Source organism: Poromitra crassiceps, assembly GCF_964638095.1.
Source record: "Poromitra crassiceps genome assembly, chromosome: 13".
In the NCBI taxonomy this organism is placed as follows: Eukaryota; Metazoa; Chordata; class Actinopteri; order Beryciformes; family Melamphaidae; genus Poromitra; species Poromitra crassiceps.
Window position 1 is genome coordinate 33,407,420 of NC_139644.1, and position 23,924 is coordinate 33,431,343.

The 23,924-nt window shown below is 42.8% G+C and overlaps 1 protein-coding gene across 1 annotated transcript; it reads left to right on the forward strand.

The window, feature by feature from the left end:
• Window positions 1-1,897: 1,897 nt before the first annotated feature.
• LOC310787360 (tetratricopeptide repeat protein 39A) lies at window positions 1,898-22,346 on the forward strand. Its single transcript, XM_083648757.1, has 18 exons — window positions 1,898-2,114; window positions 3,644-3,748; window positions 5,349-5,480; window positions 7,240-7,298; window positions 8,562-8,629; window positions 10,713-10,777; window positions 11,041-11,140; window positions 11,225-11,290; window positions 11,382-11,490; window positions 11,735-11,802; window positions 13,064-13,123; window positions 14,440-14,601; window positions 16,091-16,182; window positions 16,338-16,458; window positions 17,310-17,421; window positions 17,593-17,707; window positions 19,980-20,096; window positions 20,842-22,346. Exons 1-18 carry the CDS (start codon window positions 2,083-2,085, stop codon window positions 20,951-20,953), a joined length of 1,695 nt encoding a protein of 564 aa, XP_083504883.1. The 5' UTR covers window positions 1,898-2,082; the 3' UTR covers window positions 20,954-22,346.
• Window positions 22,347-23,924: the final 1,578 nt, after the last annotated feature.

A 23,924-nucleotide genomic window follows, 5' to 3' on the forward strand; every position in this document is an offset into this window, starting at 1 on the left:
CACAGCCTCATCTGAACTCTTTAGTAGGTCGGTCGGTTGGTCCACAAAATGTTCACCACACTCTTTAGCGGCCACAGTTTTCGCCCGAGGTCAAGTGTGTGTGTGTGTGTGTGTGTCAGCTCCTCACTGTTGACCCAGAAGGAGTGTCTGGACGAGTACATGGAGGTGTTTGTGTTCATGCCAATTGGCTAAAAGGGGGCGGTGGAGGGGGGGGGGGGGGTGAAATGCAGGGTGACAGAGGCAGAGTAGGGTGGGCTGCCCCTGCCCACTGACCCCCTGCCATCCTGCATTTTGATAATTTGCATATGTGGTCGCAGCTATTGCAAATCTGCACTTGTTTTATTATGTGCCTTATAGAGTGGCATAGGCTAAACAACCAGATGTTTTCAAAGTGGGAGGCAGGCATCCCCAGGGGGGATCCAAGCAGTTTCAGGGGAGGCTCAGTGAATGGAAGTGGAAAATATGACGTTAGTTATTACATTAGTTATCAAAAGGAGATGATAGAATACAGTATAGCAACCTAAATGTGTGTGATTTGGTTAAAGATAGTTCAGAGAGAGTAGTTTTGGGGAATTCTACTGTTTTTCCCACTTTCTCAGAGGCAGAAATTAATAAAATTTGTGATCAGAGAGATACCTTTCACAACAATATCAGGCTGTCTTGGCTCAATTGTTGAGTGTCTATGGGATCAAATAACATTCATGATCCTATAGGCATCCAGAAATCGAGTGAGGGGGTGCCTTTTTCCAAGCTTTGTAATGGGGGAGGCCCACAGTCTCAGACTTAAGAAAGGCTTAGTATGCACAAGCACTCACACACAAGGAGCTACACCGGTTAATTGCATTACAATTAATACAATCCTGCATTCCTCTCTGTTTATCAGTGGATCTAGTCTTCTCTCCCTATCAAATCACCAAGACACAACATGTATGATGTTGTGTCTTGGTGATTTGATAGATTGTTCTTGGCAGCCTCAGAATTGGTGTTGGCTTAACCTCCATGATTGTTGCTAATGACTTTTTATGTATATCCTTATATAGAGATATATTTGTTTTAGATTGTTGCTATGACTGTGTTGCTGAAGCTGAGCTGAATAGGTGGAAGGACAGCACCACCACTGATAAGTAGTTTAGCAACCGCCTATAGTTTATCTCCTTTAACGTGAAGCTGTGTTTCAAACACTCTTTTGCTGCAGTGCAGTTACACTATAAAGTTGTATGTGGTCTATGCAGAGTTCCATTAAAAGTTTTAGGATCTAAAGAGAATGGATGTTTTTGTTGTATCTACTTTGACGTTACGACAGCACCACCATGTGGATGTACTGGCTACTGCAGTATTCCGTGTTTTCAAGTGGGACCCCATTGTCAACTGCATCTTTCAAACTTGAAAGAAACATGAAACACTTTGTTGCCATTGTGGAACTCATTTCACCACTATTTACTTTTGGGGTTCTCCTTATTTTGCTCTTGCACGGTTTACAATGTATAGGCTATAAAAGGTGAGGCAGTGGCAAAACTGTAATCTACATTCCTGTGTTTACTGTCAACTTTTTTTCCTGATTTCCCCCCATACATAGATAGATAAACAAACAAACAAATAAACAAACAAATAAACAAACAAATACATAAATGAATGAATAAATAAATAAATAAATAAATAAATAAATAAATAAATAAATAAATAAATAAAGTAAGTAAGTAGTAAAAAAAAAAGGTGGGTCTAACTAAAAAACTGATTTCCATTTCAGCGTGCATCACTTGAATGTGTGCGTGGCAGTGGAGCGTCTGTCTGTCTGTACAGGGAGGAGGTGGTGACGCGAGGTTAGGGAGGAGGAGTCAGCTGAATCAGCTCCTCTCTCATTGCGCACACTCAAACACTTGTCTCAGCAGATGAGCACCTCAAGTGAATTTAACCAGTTATCAAGTCTGTAGAAACTTAATGCGAACTTTTATAATCTACCAAGCCAATGTAAAAGCTTCGTTGTGGAGGTATACTATCGGTGAATGTATTGTTTTGTCCTGTCAGTAGTGCTGTGAAGTTGTTGACAGGTGTTTGGACACGCCGCACCGGGCGGAGAGAGACATGTCAAATGCGAAAGACACAACTGCGACGAAGTAAGTAAACTTATAAAACTTTCAATAGTCAATCTGCTACTGTCTCCTCACGACACTGCGCCATGAAACCAAAGACTACATTAATTTCGACGTCGACATGCCTGTTTCTTTAGCTCTGTGGTTGGCGACATTATTTTAGGCCAGGTTCCGTAAAAATACAGCAAAGAAAAGAAATCTAACGAATCTGCCAATGCAAGATCATCAAATGTTATTTCCTCGTTCATCTTTATCCAATAATCGTGTGCTTTTAGATGATATGAAAATAGAAGTGTATGTTTAGTTTAGCCTACTGTTCATCATTATTACTTCCTCTTAAAATAATGTAAAGTGGATTAGTGAGAACAAAACTCGCCTCTTGATAGAATGAATGACAGAAGAAAGGATAGGAGGCTGTATCCTGTAACTTCATGTGTGGAGCTGTGAGCTGGTGATGCACTAAAGCAGTGCGTCTCCAGCTTTTCTTGGCTTCACTAGCCTACCCTTAAACGACGAACATTTTAGCTTAGACACCTGTGAGAGAAAACTATTAACCTTATATCATGCAATGAATGATAACCCACCTTTTGAAGGATAACATTACCAAATAAGAAATTCAGTGAAAGAGTTGCAATTAGTGCCTCCTGAGCAGGTGTATTTTAACGTTTCATTTATTTTCATTATTTGTTGTTACGTTTTTCCATTTTCCCCTTTCTCTCAAGTCCTACCCCCTGTAGTAGGCCTACTACCTCCACTGTACCCCCAGGGGTATGCTACGCAGTTTTGGAACCACTGCACTAAAATGATCGTATCAGTGCTGTATTACAGTAGCCTACATGAGTCCAGCCCTCTGACCTGACACTTTGCATACATTGAAAGCTATCTGGACGTATGTAAGCCTAGGCAAACTGAAAGGCATCTTGAACTGTCTCTGGGCTACACCCAGTGGACTGGCACATGTCCCTGTGTGTGTGTGTGTGTGTGCAGTGTTGACTCTACAGGCAGCGCTCTTACCTCACCTCTGGGCCCCCCACAGTGCTCACCTCAGTCTTGGCTCCCAGCAGGAAAGCTGCATCATGGATGGAGGATCTTTAAATAGACCTTAGGTGATCAGGTGCTGTCTAAGGCCAATGACAACACTGTGTGTTTGCCTTTGCGGCTGCATGCATTTCTGTTTATGTGTATGAGTTCAAGCATGTACACCAGTGTGCCAGTCAAAAGTTCAGACACACATTTTAGAACAATAGTAAAGACATCAAAATGATGAAATAAGAAATGGAGTTATGCAGTGACCCAAAAAAGTGTTAAATCAAAACAATCTTATTTATTAGATTCTTTAAAGCCTTGATGGTAAGGCAAATACTTTCCAAAGAAATGCATAGAGGCATCAACTTCACTATTCATAGCTGTCCTAAAAAAAACATTTCAATCATTTAAGAAGCCTTAAGCTTGAAATGGCATTAACATAATGAAAAACGTAGTAGTAGCCTACATTCACTTGTGTGTGTGTGTGTGTGTGTGTGTGTGTGTGTGTGTGTGTGTGTGTGTTTCAGCTCCTCACAGATGACCCTGAAGGAGTGTCTGGACGAGTGCATGGAGGCCCTGGACCTCTTCCTCAACAACCACTTCAACGAGAGCCTGGAGCTGCTGCGGCCACGGTAACTGAATAGCTCATAATAATTAACCACGGTAACTGAATAGCTCATAATAATTAACCACGGTAACTGAATAACTCATAATAATTAACCCCGGTAACTGAATAACTCATAATAATAGTAACTAATATCCCGAGTGGCTCTACAGGTTTCCAGGCAGCTCTTCTTACTGTTTAACTTGCAGCTCGTGGTGGTATCTTGGGCTTTAGCACATTAGCGGTGTGTTTTAGCGTGATGTCAGCAGTGTGTGTGTGTGTGTGTGTGTGTGTGTGTGTGGACTGTGGTGTTATGTCATGTAGGAACCTCAGTTTTAGACCATGGTCTAAAACTGTGAAGTTCCCGTCAGCCGAGGCATACGTGCTTTTCACAGCAACCCGTTTTGAGATGGTGAAGCAGGAAATAAAGCAGGCGTAACCAATAACGTTAATGCCTCCTGGCACTGGAACACCTCAATTGGAATGGAACCGTCATTAATGGTATTGGCTACACCTGCTTTACTTCCTGCGTTACCACCTCAAAGCGGTTGCTGTGAAAAGGGTCTATCGGGCCTGGTAAGCTGGTAGCCCTCCAGGATATGAAGTGTTTGCTGAAGCTGACGCCCAGTGCCTAACTGGCTCAACACCCGACAGAGAGGCAGGCAGCCCTGGAAAATCAACACTCCACACAAGGCAGAGCAGGACAGCGAGGAGATACGGAGAGAGAGAAGAAAGGGAGCCAGGCATTTACTGCTCGCTTATCTTTTCTTTTGCGAGGGGAGCGTGTGTTAGTCACACAGTTGCTCTCTCTCTCTCTGTCTCTCTCTCTCTCTGTCTCTCTCTCTCTCTCTCTCTCTCTCTCTCTGTCTCTCTCTGTCTCTCTCTCTCTCTCTGTCTCTCTCTCTCTCTCTCTCTCTGTCTCTCTCTCTCTCTCTCTCTCTCTCTCTGTCTCTGTCTCTCTCTCTCTCTCTCTCTCTCTCTCTGTCTCTCTCCACATATGATGTGACAGCCCATCCTCACGAGGAGAACGACAACAAATTTTGGTGGATTTTCAAGGTGGTAGAAACGACCGATGTTAACGAATGCGACCTCTTAAGTCTTTTAACACACTGTGCGATTTTGGGCTGTCGCAGACCAAAGATGACCAACGTGAAAGAAACGTGGAGCTACAGTATCTTTGGTCGTGGCTACAAAAACGCTTGTCCTGCGTTGTGCAGTGAGAGAGGTTCAAAGACGGTTGTTGTCACAGTCTTGTGACCCAACATAGCCTAGGACCTATTCTGACAGAGTATATGGGTGCTTCCCTTATATATGGGCAGCTCCCCCTGTCATATCATTTCACACTGAAGAAAGCCTCATTAGGCTGAAACGTCTGTATTATACTGCTGTGCGTCATTAAATGAACTCTAAACTAGATTGTGAGTGCTGCCATTCTGTATATATGCAATTGCTGTATAGACCGTTTCTCAGTGTCAGGTGAACTCCATGAGAGGCGCGTCACCTGCACGCACGCACGCTTTCCCTCATACGTCATTTTGGGACTCATTGGAAATGAACTCATTCTGTCGTTTGCCGTATGAGGAGGATGTGTTGGATGTTGATCCTGTGCTGGCGTGTGTCCCGTGCAGAATCCGTGAGAGCATGTACCACGCTCTGATCTACGCCACCGTGCTGGAGATGCAGGCCATGATGACCTTCCAGCATGAGGACATCACCAGCGCAGGGAACACCATGAAGAGTGCCCAGGAGGTCTGTCAGAGGTCAGGAGGGCTCTGACGCCTAACATGACTCCATGTCCCAAATAGATCTTCCCACTTTGATTTAGTAGGACGGGATAAGAAACATCACATCTCAAATCTCACATAATTTTGTTGTATGGGTTTCTCCTGCATTTTACTGTTGAATCACAACATTTATGATCACTTATTAATCTTGACAGTTAGATCTTCAGACATTCTTAGAGAGCTAAAAATCCACAATTCCTGATTGAAATGAGCGTTTCTACATGTGTATTGTAGTCGGAGTGTAGCTTTGTGGGCCTCTTAAAACCAGTGAATCCTGGCGCCTCTCATGATTCGCTCTGCTTGAGAGTTGTCTTCAGTGTTCGACACAAGGATGAAACCTTATAATGGAACAGGTGCAAATAGGACTACTATGCTTTTGGAACATAGTTTGGTTGCAGTAACAGATCAAGTCCCTGTTGGGGCGCCACTTGTAATGTGTGTTTGGTTGCGTCCCAGCTCACACCAGCCCCAGAGAAGATGGCCGCTCCTGGCTCTGTCATGCTATGCTATCCACTTCCCCAAAGCCAACACATGCCAGGACACGAACAGAACGCGCCACAATAACGTCCGCTAATTCGTCCAGATTCCTGGCTGTCTCAGGGCTTATCTGGCCGATAAATTAGCCAGGTTGCCGTTTGCAAATTACTTGATCAGCTACTGTTAGTTACGAAGCAACCAATGCCATGTCTGTTGTTTACATCATGCAAATCGGGAAGTTCTATAGATACAGTCGGTCTGTGTGGGAACGCCCACGAAACGTTGCTTCTGGTGTAGAACGGTGGGGGGAAACCCCTCATACTGTATATCTCAATGGGCTGACTCACCAGCGGAAAATGTTGGGGCTATACCCTACAGGATTGGGGATTCAAGAGCAGGTACATAGACGTCTGTTCAGATATGCGTTTACTGCGGGAGTTGAATCCCCGATCCTGTCTGCCTGGACTGGCCTAGCAGCTTTAATGCTAACTATGCTGAATGGGGAGAACGAGAGGATTTCCCCTATGCTAACCCATTGACCACGCGTCTATGACGAGACACCGCCTGAATGTATACGGACGTTCTATACGGCCTGAGTTCTCCGGTGTGCCCTCTAGTGGTATCCTCCAGTAACAATGTCTAACACACAAAGTACCTAGGCAAGTATGTGAACCATTCCGTTCACAACACAGCCTGTTGTCTACATGAACGTGTGGTTAAAAAGCACGTATATCTTCCTTCTTACTTAGCATTTGACCCTCCAGCTGACCCATTGGTCCACACTCATGATCTGTTCAGGCAAATAGTGCATTTGCATGGGAAGTAGCCCGGTCTCTCGCACCATGCTGGACTTTGACTGTGTTTGCATGAGCAATGACAGCTGTTCAGTCACACATTTGATTGGTGGATGAACGCGGTCTCGCACAATATTGACATTAACACCAGGACTAATAACACTGTCTTCAGTTCAGTTGATAGTGAAGTCATGCTATGTGATGCTTTGATGATGTCATGCTATGTGATGGTTTGATGATGTCATGCTATGCTATGTGATGGTTTGATGATGTCATGCTATGTGATGCTTTGAGGATGTCATGCTATGTGATGCTTTGATGATGTCATGCTATGTGATGGTTTGATGATGTCATGCTATGTGATGCTTTGATGATGTCATGCTATGTGATGCTTTGATGATGTCATGCTATGTGATGCTTTGATGAAGTCATGTTATGTGATGGTTTGATTTCAATTTTTCCAGGTTTCGACGGAAATCCGCAAGTTTGAATAACAAGTCAAGTGGGGAATCGCTCACGGAAGGTAAAGGGCTTTAGATGTGTCACATCCTGCAGTATTAAAGGAAGCAATCCACCATAAAACACTTCAACACGGTTAAAAGTTTGTCTATTTCCTGCACAGCTACAATGACAGGCAGGTCAACTAGTCACCTTTAAGGCCTGTGTCCACCTAGCGTCTTTTTCCCACCGTTAAACGCTGGGATTACAATTATACCAGGAAGTAGTCTGAAAGCCAGTCTAAAACTAACGTTAGTTCAGTGCGGTAGTAGCTTGATAGCTGACAGCTAACATTAGCTAACAACACAAATACAGTGATTTAGCTCAACATTCACCAAAAATATTAAGTGTCTAGTCAATCTGCTCCCACAATTGAGCCTTTCTGTCTCTGTTGCGATAGTTTCTCCATATGATTAGTTGCCAGAAAAGGAGCACCCGACACCAGCGTCTTTCTGAAAAGTTAACATATTTTCAGCTGGAAGCGCTGGGAGTCGGGCGCACAAAAACGCCGGAGTGCTCTGAAAATAGGCGCTGGGCGCAGCGCACTTTCTCTAGATGTCCGTGTGCGCCCGCATACGCTCTCCCCCCATTGGAAACAACTGAAAATAGATGCCGGAGCTGATGAAAAGACGCTAGGTGGACACAGGCCCTTATTAGGTGGCAGTCACCTTTTTCATCCCAAAATAGATGCCTGAGTGGGTTCATGTCTGCCTTGGTATCTGTCACCGTTTTCACTATCTATCAGTTTGCTTCCCCGAATGAAGTTTGATAGTAGAGAAAAATGGCAGGTTTATTAACAATAATCGCCAGCTTTTGGCCAGCCGCTTCTTTTCACCTGACAGCGAGGAGTTTCACCGGCAGGACGTAGCACGTGGGAGGATCACACTATTCCCCGAACAGTCCAGAGGAGGCACTAGTGCAGCAACTGGGACTCATACCCCACCCGCAGACACAGCCAATTGGGTCTGTAGGAATGTCTGACTAAGCCGGAAGTACCACTACCGGGAATTGAACCCAGGTCTCCGCGGTGGTAGGCACGTGCTTATAACTCTACAATTACCCAGATGCCCCAGAGAGACCAACTTATCCACACACAGTAGCCTCAATAGACCAGAATGCAATGCCACCACAAGACATGTTGCATTTTATTAAGGGGGTCGTACACCATCCATCATCCATTTACAGTACATCAACAATGTAAGAGTATCTGATGCTGGAGGTTTCCTAATACTTATTGACCTGAGCAGTTTGTCTTATTGTGTGTGTGTGTGTGTGTGTGTGTTTGCAGAGCAGCTCCATGCTGAAGCGTGTTACGCTGAATGCCAACTCCAAAGAGCTGCTCTCACATTCCTCCAGGTGCAGTAACTTCACTTCACTTCCTCATTCCAGGACACTACAGGTCTATTCCAGTCTATAACTACAGGTCTATTCCAGTCTATAACTACAGGTCTATTCCAGTCTATAACTACAGGTCTATTCCAGTCTATAACTACAGGTCTATTCTAGTCTATAACTACAGGTCTATTCCAGTCTATAACTACAGTCCTATTCCAGTCTATAACTACAGGCATATTCCAGTCTATAACTACAGGCCTATTCCAGTCTATAACTACAGGTCTATTCCAGTCTATAACTACAGGCCTATTCCAGTCTATAACTACAGGTATATTCCAGTCTATAACTACAGGTCTATTCCAGTCTATAACTACAGGCCTATTCCAGTCTATAACTACAGGTCTATTCCAGGTCTATAACTACAGGCCTATTCCAGTCTATATCCGCTGTTTTATTTCCTCCAAGGCTCTGTGAACGCATAACCTGACTGCCAGATGGTTTGTTTTCACATAACCATCTGGCAACGAGTCGCTCGTCTTGGAAAACCATTTTGAAGGGCAGGCACTTTAAAAAAAATGGCAGCCAGGTGATTGGATGAACCATCTGTCTATCACATCTATCACGGGGTTGCTCTCGCTGGCGTCACACCAAAGCCCGCCTCTGGATGCTGATTGGTGCGAACCACTGGTGGTTCGGATTCAAAACAATAGATTTGAGCGTGGTAAGATGGATTTGTTATGTGATCGTTGTCTCATGATTTTCAACTGCCTCGCGAGGTCCGCGAACACACCACACATCTTGTGGGGACCGCATGTAAAGATGATTTTAACTAGCAATGCACCAAAGTTTCCAACTTACAAAAATATGGCATTACCCGAGTAATCAAATTTGTGGGTCTTGGTTTAGATAAAGTCAGTATATAATCCAAGTATGTCTTTTCCAAGTTACTATATTGAGGGTTTAGTGCAAAAGGGGTGAAAAGTGCCACAAATTAGTCTGATTCTATATTTAGGGAGGGCTTGTTGAGTTCTATCTGACAACAACCGGTAAATTAGGTCTCCAAACTAACCTTAGTGAAAGTGTTGTTAATTCATGAGATATGAAAGCATCAAACGTGCATTTATGACTCAAGCATTTTCTCTTGATCTCAGTTGTTCCCCGCCCCCGTTTGCTCCGCTCCATTGAACTGTATGTACATGAGGCAGGCGTCGTCGACCCGGACGTTATTGTAAACAAACATTGTGATTGGCTCTATTGCATAAGAAGCACAACCTCTCATGACTTGAGGAGGGAGAGCCACAATCGAATAAGAGCAAAGGTGTGTTAAGAATTAGCATTTTTCAAGTGAATGCAAATTCAGTTTTTAGCATGCGAACTGGAGTCGTTGCCTCCAGGTCATGTTTTCTCCCCTGTTTTGTCTGTCTGCTATCTCAAAAGGTTATCAACGGATTTGCACGAAACTTTCTAGAAAGGTTGGTCATGGGCCAACCTTAGAACTGATTAACTTTCCACACCCACTGGCTGAAAGGGGGCGTGGCAATCACAAAAAGTTGCCTACCTTCCAAACGGATTCACGTAACCCTATTCTGAACCATTCTAGGCATAAATTGACCCATCTTTTGCTCACTATTCTTGACATTAAATTGTCTTCAATCTGCATACTATATATATATATATATATATATATATATATATATATACGGTATATATATATATATATATACATATATATATACATATACAGTATATATATATACTGTATATGTATATATATATGTATATATATATATATACATATACATATATATATATATATACCGTATATATATATATATATACCGTATATATATATATATATATATATATAAACGTGATTTTAATTAATCTTAATCTCTGTAAAAGTAAGAATTGTTCCTACATTAAACTTTGAATCAAAAAGATGCGGTCATATGACATTTTGTTTTTGCTCCCCTGTAAATTAGAGACATGTCTTTTACTGCCCTTTTGCTACAAAACCTCCACTCTGCTGTCCAGCATGATGCTATGTTAATGGTCCTCGTTCAGTTATTAAGATCATTTTTTATTTCCCCTCATTTTCTTACAGGATGAGAACATGGTGAGTTTTATCAAGGGAGGAATCAAAGTCCGGAACAGTTACCTGATTTACAAGTGAGTCCTCGCAGGAAAGACGGGGAATCAACTTTGGGAATATTAAGTCACTGGCAATATGATATGATAGAAAATACATATGTGACTTACAGTTACTTAGTACGAGCGAGTTTCCACAGTTGTTAAAACAATATGGACACTCTATGTCAAGAATACCTGCTGTTACCAGTGAATTTAGATGTGCTTTTTTGCACATTCAGATGTTATTATGCTGAATTATGTTGTCAAATTACTTTACGACATAATTTCCTTTTCTCACCCAGAGAGCTGCATACCTACATACAGTCTCACGGCTCCCTCAAAGGACCCAGCCACGTCCACTTACAGGGAGGAGTAGCGTTTGGAATTGGGGCATTTAACTTGGTACGTAAACACAAGCAACCTGCAACCCCACTAGCTGATGAGATGCACGTATCAATTTGTTGATCAATTCTTCTTCACTTCCAGACTCTCTCCCTATTTCCTGCACGGATACTTAAAGTGTTAGAGTTCGCAGGCTTCTCTGGAGACAAGGTATGATATGAGAATGGATTTCCTACATATTTTCAGAAGTCTCTCCCTGAGCAGCACATTAACTCTTCCATGTGTGGTCCGTCCCGTGTAGGAATACGGTCTGTCCCAGCTGCACGATGGTGCGACGGCCATGAACCTGCGCTCCATGCTGTGTGCCCTGCTACTGCTCTGCTACCACACCTTCCTCACTTTCATATTGGGTATTACTGTGCAACATCTGCACGCCACACCGCTCTCAGATCATGGAGATCGTATCAGAAGATCCTTTGCTTTCAATTAATTTCATAAATGTTTTCCCCGTCCAAGGAAGCATTCTGTATGATCCATTTGGGGATGAGAAAATGAGTGAAATTGAAGTAAAAGCAACCTTTCAAAGGAACCAACATTCTAGTGTTATGAACAAACTGGCATGCCAAATGATCTCATGTCGTCATGTCCTCCTAGGCACAGGTGAGGGAGAGGTGAGTGAGGCTGAGCAGCTGCTGAAGCCTTTCCGGCTCCGCTACCCACAGGTGAGTGCCACTAAAGATCGTCTATTTAGAAAATAAATCGGTTGTGTATCAATCGGTGGTATTGCGATATTCACAAAGTATTGCGATATTAAATATGATCAGATATAACACTGAACCACAGCGCCCCTCAGCGGGCATATCTGCTGTACCGCTTTATTCTGCACTGTGGAAACAGGGAGAGACAAACCTGTCTTTATTTTGTTTTTTATTCCTAAAACCAAGATGACTTCTAGTCGACTACTATGCACAGTGTCGACTAGAGGTTTTGATAGACGACTAAGCAGTCTCCGAAAATTGTGGTTGACCCACACATCCAGGACATAAACTCTTCAGGGTCCTCCCCCATGGCAGAAGACTGATGTCTTGCAGTACCAGAACCTCCCATCACAGGGACGGCTTCTACCCAACTGCCATCCGCCTCTTCAAAAAGACCCGAAAGCGCTCCAAAATTAGGACTTTAACCCCCCCCCCCCCCCCACCCGTATGATTGAGAACATAATTAGCCTACTTCACATAGTTTAGCTATTTTGATCTTCAAACTACTAAATGACTCATGTTTGGTTGCATTTTAGACAGACGCAATTGTCTGTTGCACAGTGAACTTTCCTCTTTTTCACACGGTTTCCTCCTCTTCTTCTTCTACCACTTCAATCCTTCCACACTCCCTGACTCCCCCACTCAGGGGTCGCTCCTCCCAGAGTCAGACCCCCTGACTCCCCCACTCAGGGGTCACTCCTCCCACTCAGGGGTCGCTCCTCCCAGAGTCAGACCCCCTGACTCCCCCACTCAGGGGTCTTGTCCCCACTCAGAAGTTGCTCCTCCCACACCCCCTCACTCCCCCACTCAGGTTTCCCCCGGCGCACTCGTTCGCTCCACCTTCCACTCGTCACACAACCCCTCCTGCCCCCGCCAGCCTCCCCCGCTCCCTCACACCATCCTTCCTCCACTTGACTTGCTCTCGCACACCTTCACTCTATTGCTCCTCCCACTCACATGCTTCCCAATCCCTGTCTCCGCTCCACCTTTTACCCACATGCCTGCCCAGCCCAGAGAGCAAACTCAACACTGTATGACACATCATGTACTGGTACAAGCTGACGTCTCTATACAATGTGGGTGCCTACTGATTGATGGGAACTTAACACGCGTTATATTACATAACTGAGCACAGGATGGTTAATTTTCTAGAGCCCATACTGAGCAATACTGCAGGATCAGACTCCACTTTTTATGAACCATCATTTCTCTCTCTTCTATCCAGGGAGCAATATTCCTGTTCTTCGCAGGCAGGACGGAGGAGATCAAGGGGAACATTGATGAGGTATGGTTCCCAAAATGTTTTAATAGCTTGGCTTGAAAGAATGATGGCAAATGTTTAATTTCCTGTACATGTATGTCTCTTCTTAATATAAGCCAATTGGGAGGGTTTGGGATTTTCTTTCCCCATTATCCTTATATATGATATGTTAGTGGTGGTATGGGTCTCCCAGGGAGTTATTAAGTTATCCTTTATTTATCCCCATGGGGAAATTCATCCTCTGCATTTGACCCATCCTCTACTAGGAGCCTTCCTAGAACTAGGAGCCGCAGTGCAGTGCAGCGCCCGGGGACCAACTCCAGCTCTTTTGCCATTGCCTTGGTCAGGGCGCACTGACTGATTAACCCTAACTTACATGTATTTTGGTGGTGGGAGGAAACCGGAGCACTAGTTAGAGAATTTTAGCAAAATGCTTGGACCATCTGTGAAAACATTTACTACCAATAGCTTTCTTCACCAATGTATTCTTATAGGTGTCTAGAATCACCTCTCAATTAGTGCAAACCCAAATCCTCGTGGAAAATCCATACATACATAACACATACATAACACATAACAATAACATAACAATAACCAATATACCAATATCATATGGTCAGGGAGACATTTTTACTCAAAAACAATGTTTGGAATGGATTCAGCACCCCTGAAAACCCCTAGTTAGACACCCCACAAGTTCATTTTAGACTTTTAATTTTTATCATATTTTTCACCCAAGCCCTCGGGGCACCTTAACTTTGATTGGCTCTCCAGGATTTTCCACAAGGATTTGGGTTTGCAATAATTGAGAGGTGATTCTAGACACCTATAAGAACACATTGGTGAAGAAAGCTATTGGTAGTAAATTTTTTCACAGATGGTCCAAGCATTTTGCTAAAATTCTCTAACTACACCCGGAGAAAACCCACACAAATATGGGGAGAATATGCAAACTCCACACAGAAAGGACCTGGGACGGACCGGGGTTCGAACCTGGGACCTTCTTGCTGTGAGGCAACAGCGCTAACTAACCACTGAGCCACTGAGTCTTTTTCTCTTTTTTTTTTTTATTTAAGTTGAGGGATCAATTCCTTTACCCTGGTAGTGTTTGTGGCATGTTTTACCCACTGGACCAATCCCCACTGTTAATCTGTGTTTGTGGCATGTTTTACCCACTGGACCAATCCCCACTGTTTTACCCACTGGACCAATCCCCACTGTTTTACCCACTGGACCAATCCCCACTGTTCATCTTTTATAGGCAAATTCCTCCCTGCATTGTCACACTCATAGATCCTTTATTGGACTGTTAAAATGTTACAATGCGGCTGTGCCAACAGGCGGTGGCCCTGTTTGAGGACGGCTGCAAGGCCCAGCAGGCGTGGAAGGAGTTCCACCACATGTGCTACTGGGAGCTGATGTGGTGCTTCACCTACAAGCGCGTGTGGAAGATGGCCTACTTCTACGCGGACCTGCTGAGCCAGGAGAGCCGCTGGTCCAAGGTACTGAACACAAGACCCGGGCCAGAACGGACCAGAATGAACCGTTTGCTCCCCTAATATGTTTTGGGAAAGCAGAAGCTTAGTGACGAGTTAATAAACTGTGTGGTTTCCTGTGGTTCATCTATCACAGGGTTCCCATGGGTCCTTACAATTCTTGAAAGAATTTGAGAGAGAAAATCAAGGCCTTGAAAAGTTTTTGAAAATATACCTAAATAGATATGGGCCATTGAAAGAGCTTCAATTTATATATTTTGTGCAAGCATAGAAATTGAAGTCCTTTCGATTTTTTAAAACTTAACATTAGTAAATACTAGGGGTGTCACGATATTTCGTCGCACGATATATCGCGATATCGAAACGTCATGATATGCGTATCGTCAGAAAAAAATGATATTGTAAAAAAAAAAAAAAAAAAATCTCCTGAATAATAATAGAACAAATTTAGCAGAATCAACACGCATGAGTGAGGGGGCAGACTACTACTGGCATGGCAAAACAGCTCAAGGGGTACATAAGATTACATACGTTTAGGGACCATTGAGCATGAGTTATTTAAGAAATAGATTGTATACTTTATTTTTCTTTCAGCATGCAACAAACATTTTGTTTGACAGTGTGACACATTCTATTGCAAGAGAAGCATTATCTTCCATGTTGTTTTCTAGTTATTATAATAACAATTTCCAAAAACAGCATTTGTTTTGTATTTTGTGTATTTCAAATGAAAGGCTATTTTTCCAGTATTTTCCCAGGGCTCCCTTGAAAAGAGGTTTCGATTTCAACGGGACTCACATGGTTAAATAAATGATAAATAAATACATAAAAATTATTTACTTTTGTTAAAAAAAATATTGTTAAAATATCGTATCGTTATCGTGAACCCAATATCGTGTATCGTATCGTATCGTGAAATTAGTGTATCGTGACACCCCTAGTAAATAGGTTTAACACAGTACAGTGGATAAGTGTTCACACATTCAAGCCTCCCTCTCATTTACATTTTTGGCTGTGAGCTTCTGTAAAGCCTGCATGTTCTCATTATAACAATGTTCAGTGTTGTAACAGTAGTTAACCTTGATCCGTGTCTCAAACTGTGCTACTTTGGGTCCTTGAATTTGAGGCAATTGAGCCTGGGTAAGTCCTTGAATTTGATGTTTAAGTACATGTGGGAACCCTGTCTGCTGGACAACAGGCATCCTGCCCCTTCCGTCATTGTTTAAGTCCAACGACGTCTCATATCCAGCTATTTATTATTATTATTAATAACTGAAATGTCGTCTGGGCCTAGAATCCATCAGCTCCAACTCCATTCTCGGGTCAGTTTGACTGTAAACAGTAACGACGGTGCACGGAAGTGGAAGTCTTTGCGTGAACATCCACTATACAGCACAAACCTGGACATATTCTGTCTCAGAGTCATATTAGTCGTCAGACTGGTAGACTCTGTGTACAAAATGAATGAATCCTCTTGTTGTGTTTTCTCTCTCAGGCTATGTATGTGTATATGAAGGCTGCTTACCTCAGCATGCTGCCTCAAGACGAGAGCAGGCCTTTTGGGGAAGATGAGGTACTGCTCTTTAGGTAAACACACAAACACTTGTCCCACAATGTAAACACAGACAGAAGGAGTAGAACAAGGAGTCAATGCCACCTTTCATATTTTTCTTTGAAGGGACTCTCACACTAACCAGCCCTTTCTTTCCAAATGTGCCTTCATTCTTGTCCTGTGCCTCCAGACAGGTGCCCACCTTAAAGCAGAAGATAGCAGGGAAATCTCCCCCAACTGAGAAGTTTGCCATCCGCAAAGCCAGACGCTATAAGGCTCACAGCCCGGTGCGGCTGCCAGTACCAGTGCTGGTGAGGCTGCATGCGCGCACACACACACACACACACACACACACACACACACACACACACACACACACACACACACACACACACACACACACACACACACACACACACACACACACACACACACACACACACACACACACACACACACACACACACACACACACACGGGATGCTCACAAGTCATTTTTGCAAGTCCAAGTCAAGTCTCAAGTCTTTGAGCTCAAGTCAAGTTTCAAGTCTTTGGTCACAAGTCCAAGTCAAGTCTCAAGTTTCTTATGGATGAGCGTTCTATCATCTGCTGCATGCCATCCAGTCTGCTTAGAACACTGCATAGCTAAAACTAAGGAATTCAAAGCATGTACTGTATTATCCTCACTCCTTTATCTATTAGCATACAGTATCAGCATTGATTGGATGACATCAGTATAGATTTCCTTAATGTTAATGCACAAAAAAAAAAAAAGATTGTTCACAAGTCCCAAACCTCAAGTCCAAGTCAAGTCTCAAGTCTTTGAGGATGAGTCTCAAGTCAAGTCTCAAGTCACTGTGGGTGAGACTTAAGTGCGACTCAAGTCCAAGTCCCAAGTCCAAGTCCGCATCTCTGACACTCGTACACACACACAGGCCAAGTCAAGTCTGTTTATTTATATAGGCTAACCCTAATTCACAGCATGATCTAACTAAACACAATCAATGAGCAACATTGAACAAACGTATATTATATAAGACAAGCATAGCAAAAACACAAGGTAGGAAAGAACAGCTTTTAGCAAGACAAAGGTTACTGGTAGTATGTTCGACCCACACTAACTTCTAATAATTCCCCCCCATCATTTTATGCTTTATTATAGGAGATGATGTACATGTGGAATGGTTTCACTGTGATCAGTAAGCGACTGGATCTGACTGAGGGCATAATGCAGACATTGATGGAGGCAGAGCGCACCCTGCTGGAGTCTCCTGGTAATACAACACATCACCACCATCCCAGGCAGTCGGAATTACAAAGGGCAAACTGCATTACCTGAAACCTAACGACATGTGATCACTTGGAAATCTGAAAATGTTTCTGCTGTGAGGGTTCGTTAAGAGCCGGGTGTCGCTGATGGTGTCTGTCCACCTCCTCCTCCACAGATAACAGCTATTCAGTGGATGACCGCTGTGTGATCCACCTGCTCAAGGGTCTGTGTCTAAAGAACCAGGGCCACTTCCAGGCAGCTGAGGAATGCTTCAACAAGGTGTATACCAGGTGAGCTCTAGGATTCATTCATTTGGAACGAACAGAAGTCATGCCATGTGTTCACACTAGGGATGCAGCGATTTTTTTTTTTGATGTGCGATTATAGTCTGAGAAAAAACCACGATTATCACGGTTTCACGATTATTTATGGACGTATAAAAATCACATGAGCATTCTTTGAACAGAGGTTTTATTGTATTGTCCATGCATTGTTTAAAGGTTGCTGTCTTTTGAAAGGTAAATAAAGGCAAATATTTGTCCAAAATGATAAATAAAATAAACAAAGTCTGACTGTAATATTTATGACAGTAGATCTCTTTGGAACAAAACATAGTCAGGCAGGTGTATTATTTTTCTACATTTCTTTTGGATCACCTGAGTAGAGAACTTGTAAAACCTGGTGGAAAAACAGATCTAACTTATCTTTTAGTGTAAATGTTGATTAACTTTTAGTGACCTCCTATGAGAAATATAATGAATGTGGGTAATACACTTGAGTGTTATCATCAACTGTGTCATCCTCATCCATGCCTATTAGTTTGATTATTATTCATTTTTAATCATCTAACGTTATGCAGGTGTTGTAGAAGGTTGGAGGTGTTGGAGCCCTTGACTGCGACTGCAACTTCGGCAGGTTTTGCAGATTGGGTAACCGTCATCTTTAACAACACCCTGGGCGTCCTTTTTGTAACCGAAATGCTGCCATACCGATGACTTTAGACATGTTTTGGGGGGGAAGAGATCATCTCTTTGAGTTGCTTGTGGTCTCTCAGGCTCTGCCATTACGTTAGCTGTAATGCTAGCGTAGGCAAGGGAGAGATAACTAACTAGCGTTACGTCGTTACATCGATGGCCGTTCAGTAAACAAATTAAGAGGCCACGGAGACCACAGTTCGTGTCAGGCAACTGTCGCATCGCGCACGTCTCTGAAAAGTTTATGTTTGGCTGACGTCCATGGCTATGCTATTGGGAGCAGACTGGTGGGAGAGCTGTGTTTTGTGCACCCACTAAAATAGTCCGTGCGGAAACGAAGCGAGAGACCGGTTCCTCTCGTTCCAGCGCTGTCTGCGCCGCATGGGAGTTTAAACTGACGGACTTATTTTGACAACAAAACACCCGGTGTCACGGAGCCTCTGCGGTTATATAACCGTGACGTTTGAAATCGCGGTTAATAGTCAAACCGGTTAACCCCTGCATCCCTAGTTCACACGGCAAGCGACTCGAGAAACCAGCTGCTAGAAATCCATTCATTTATTATTTTATCTTATTTCCTTGGCTGTCTGCATGGAAAAATCTTATGCAGGTGCACCGTTCAAACAATAGGTGTATTAATCCTAATAAGTTGTCCAATACTCTCCTGAAAAGCCTTTAGACTTGTAGTATTTGCTCAGAATCCTAACTGCAGCTTTTTCTCATATCTGTCCTTTACCGTTTACTGAAGAAAAGTTCTAAGGGCAACTCTTAACTGCATGTACAGGATCAGCAATGAGTGTAATGTTTGCTCAGGATAAAATCCTCTAAACTCACCCATCATCAAATATTTGCATGGAGCTGAAGGATGACTTTGTTGAAATCCCACTGACGTTTCTCATGACAACGCAAGACCCGCCTTAATGGGATGACTGACAGGTGGGCGGGCGGGCGGGCACCTGTAATGATGTTAATGCAGTGCCCTGGAATTGCATTTGGAATTGCATTTTTCCAGGGAATCAGCACAGTGAAAAGTTATTAAATGTTAAAGACAGGGGGCGCTGTTTTGCTTTTTACATTTGGACAACTATTTACATTTTGCCACCTTTACATCATTATATTGTCCTTGATAATGAAATGTAAAATGCTCTATTAGAGAGTGCTAACCCATATAAGGTAAATGACATAATCAGTTATAATTTTGACACCATTATTGCATAATCACATTAAACTAACATATATATGCAGTTCAGGAAATACATTTTAATTGTTCAATTTGCATCATTTGAATAAAGCTAAAAAATAAAGCATGCAAATCTGTTTAAATGAAATGTCAATGCTATATACGGTAGTATAGGAAATGTCAAATGCAAATAACATGAATATGAATTTTCATTTTAAGCCAAAAACTGCACATACAAATGGCAAATTTAAATAAAAAAAAATCGGATTACATGCCGAATTTACAATTTTACATTTCCATTTGAATTATGCATGCAATACGCTTCCATAACAATATACTGTATTTATTTGACAAGTGGGTAGAATCAAACATCATCATTCACCAATCGCCATCATCCTTTGTGTGCAGTGAGAAGAAGATCAAGTTTGACCACTACCTGGTGCCGAACTCTCTGCTGGAGCTCAGTCTGCTGTATATAGAGCAGGGCAGGAGAGACGAGGCTGTCAAACTACTACTCAAGGCCAAGTGAGTTACTCCTGCACTGCACTTTCATTGCTGCATACAAGGGCTAAGATGCAGTCAAACCCGGTCACACAGTCAGTTACAGATTATATATATGTACAGTATATATATATATATATATATATATACCGGTATATATATATATAAACAAACCGGACAAACCCCATCTTTGTCACAAACACCTTTGTGGCATGCACACACGTGCACGGCAGCCAGTACAAACACACACACGCTTTTGGAGGCGCCATGAAATTTGTCCTCCGCATTTGACCCATCCTGGCTCATCCTCCTCCATGGTCAGGCCAGGAGCGGTGGGCAGCTGCAGTGAAGCGTCCGGCCCCTATGTGTGCAAGGGCACAGAACCATTTCAGATATTACAAAGATTCCTGTATCTTTATTTACCTATGTTTACTAGATAAATGCCAAGTAAAAGAATGCTAATGCTAATATAGGAGCAGCTCCAAGTAGACGTGACTCTCTGCTTATTAACATAATAGTACTTCTAATAGGCTGTCTTATACAAAAATATGTCTAAGGTTTGACTGATACAGGCTCTTGAAGGTCGATACATTTTTGTATTGAAGCTGCCAATGGACAATATTTTTGCGCCAATATTCAATAAAGTTCCATACTAAAAATATATAAGATTTTGTGTTCTGATATATTGGTCTAACCCTAATACTAATTTACATGAGGGTATAGCATTTCTTTTCTCTTAAAATGTGTCTGTGCTGTTTTCACCTTTCAGAAACAACTACAAAGAATACTCCATGGAGTCTCGTACGCAGTTCAGGGTGCACGCCGCTCTCGCCAAGCTCAAGGCCGACCCCGGGGACCAGGAGGAGATCACCCATCTATAAGCTCCAGGCCGACCAGGGGGGCCAGGAGGAGATCACCCATCTATAAGCTCCAGGCCGACCAGGGGGGCCAGGAGGAGACCACCCATCTATAAGCTCCAGGCCGACCAGGGGGGCCAGGAGGAGACCACCCATCTATAAGCTCCAGGCCGACCAGGGGGGCCAGGAGGAGATCACCCATCTACTGTATAAGCTCCAGGCCGACCAGGGGGACCAGGAGGAGATCACCCATCTATAAGCTCCAGGCCGACCAGGGGGGCCAGGAGGAGACCACCCATCTATAGGCCAACACATTTCCTCCTGACGTACGAGACTGCACACACTGGACCCTCCCTCACCCTCAGTCTCTGTCTTTATTGCTGTGTTCAGGTACTCCAATAAACTCCCAATATTCTGTCATTTTGTGTCACTGTCTGCACTGACACACCGCCGGACAATTAGTGCAACACCCTTTCCATCCCTGATTATCTTCCAAGAGAATGAAGGTGTCCAATGGGGTAGGCCTCAAGATATTGCAATTATTTTTGACAGATTACAATTGCGATATCATTCACGATTAGTGTGAATGATCATTTTTTCATTACAAATTTCATTTTCACTGAAAAACCAAAACTCATGTGACATTTGTTGGGGTCTATAGCAAAGAAAAAAATTCCCTCATGTGGAGAACAAGATTTGCAGACCAGAGCATCTCTGCAGCGCTAAATTACTTCATTTATTTATAAGGTGTTTTGTCAGTTTACCTTGATCAAAAATTGCAGCTTCTGCCATTTGGATATTGCACTTACAGGTACATGGCCATATTGGATTAGATAATATTTAGATTAATTGTTCTGCCCTACAATGAGGTTGGAGCTGTTAACTTCACTACCATCCATTGGTTTACACAGAATTGAGTATATATATCCATCCTTTTATGGACAATGCTTTTATTAATGTTTACACTGAAAATGAAGGAACACTAAATCTTAATCAGCAATTGATTTGAACGCCACTCTGAATGTCCTTTTTCCCTATGAAATGTATATTAATGGTTTAATTATACTGTACATGATTATTGCGTAAATATTTTACTGTGCTGGAGAGGTTTTGGAATGAGCAATCTTATAAGTTGTTAAAATGTTAGAGTATTTGCTATGTAAAGACACCCCCCGACACAAAAATCTCTTAAACAGCTACTTAGTATAGTTTACTGGCTTGAGTTTCCATCTGTCGGCAGTCAGTATTTGTAAATGTATGCAGCAGCTGTTTACTGTTCTAAACTCACTTTTTTGGGAGTGTTTGCAATAATTTCAGTGTTTGTATAGGCATACATGGATTGCCGTATGCACTTTCCAGACTACTGTTTTTACTAACTGTACAAAAATTATTTTGCGTAAATAAATTCTACATATTAACATTCACAATGCGTTTGTCTTAAATGCACCAGAAATAACAGTTGTTTGTCATCCGATAATTGTACATACTTAGGATGTATTTTGGTAGACAAAACCATACAACATGCTGTTTGAAACAATGTGGACAAGTGCTCTGTACAGAGGTTAATTTATTACACTGATGGCTATACTGTTTGGTTTGTATAGGAAGAACAATGTTGAGTATGGAGATGACATTTGAACAAATACACAAATTTGCAAAATGCATAACAGACATGGGTTGTAGGGTATTGGCAAATAAGTCTTGATATATTTCCACCTACTCAGAGAAAAGATAAGTTTACTGCACCAGGACAATTTACAGTGTTATGTTGTTCACAGTGTGCTATAAATGTCTCATTGTATTGTCTTATGCAGCAAAACCCACCCACCTGGCTATCAGTAGGCTAAAACAAACCATACAAAGTATTTGCAAATACGGTTTGACCCAGTTATAAATAGATAATCACGTCCATTATTCAAAATGAGTGAGTCCAAGACTAGGAAGAGGCAACAGGAGGAGCAGCAGGGGCTGCTGATTGCTCCTCTTTCTGTCTGCGTTTGATTATTTTCTTCTTTTTCTTCTCCTCCTTTTCAATTTCAGAAACCATTTCTTGGAACTTGGAGCTGCGGGGGTCCAGCGCGTAGCCAAAACGCTCGCGGGCCTCAGCCAGCAGCTTTGTTTTGCGCGCCTTCTCCTCTTTCTGCTTCACTTTAGACTCGCGCTTTTCTCTGCGCCAGTCAGCAACCATCTTGGGCATCTTGGCCATGTTGGCTGCTATTAGCCTCTCTCTGCAATGGAAGAGGGGGAAAAATAGGATTAGGGACTCAGTTTGTCATGCACAGTGTAAGTACAGCTAGAGCACACTAGCACAGTGTAAGTACAGCCAGAGCAGGTGCCAATCTCTATCTGTATATCTATACTGAATATCCATGGCTTCCAAAGAATATATCTTTAGGCATTTTTTTAAACTGATTAGTTACTCGTGTTGCCCTATGGTCTGTCTCTTATAGTTGTTATAGAAATCGTCTGTTACAGTTGTACAGCTCACCACTGACTACATTCTATCCTTTTCAAAGATACACCAGTTGGGCTGTACTGGTGGTTCAGTTGGCTGAAGCACATACTGTAGCAAGTAATGGGTTCAAATCCAGCCTAAGACTTTTGCTTCTTCCCTGTCACTACACTCTGACTCTATATACTATCAAGTCAATGCAAAATGGGTGGGGGTGGGGGGGGGGGGGGGGGTGAGCTGTTGACACTGCCTTCAACATTTTATTGGATTGGTCCAAAGGGCTACAATCACCTACAGGTCCAAACAAAAGGACATACTCGTTATCGATTGGACCAGAGGGACACTGCATCAGTCATGAGAGGGGCATTGTTGTCGTACCGTTCATCATGACATGTATATATGTTGATGACTCCAAACGGTGACACACATTAAGTATCTACCTTACTGTACAGCTTCATGTCAGACCGGTTATATAATAAATGACCAAAGGCACAAGGGGAATAGCAAACTATATGGCAATTCGATTGTTATGGGGAAATGAGT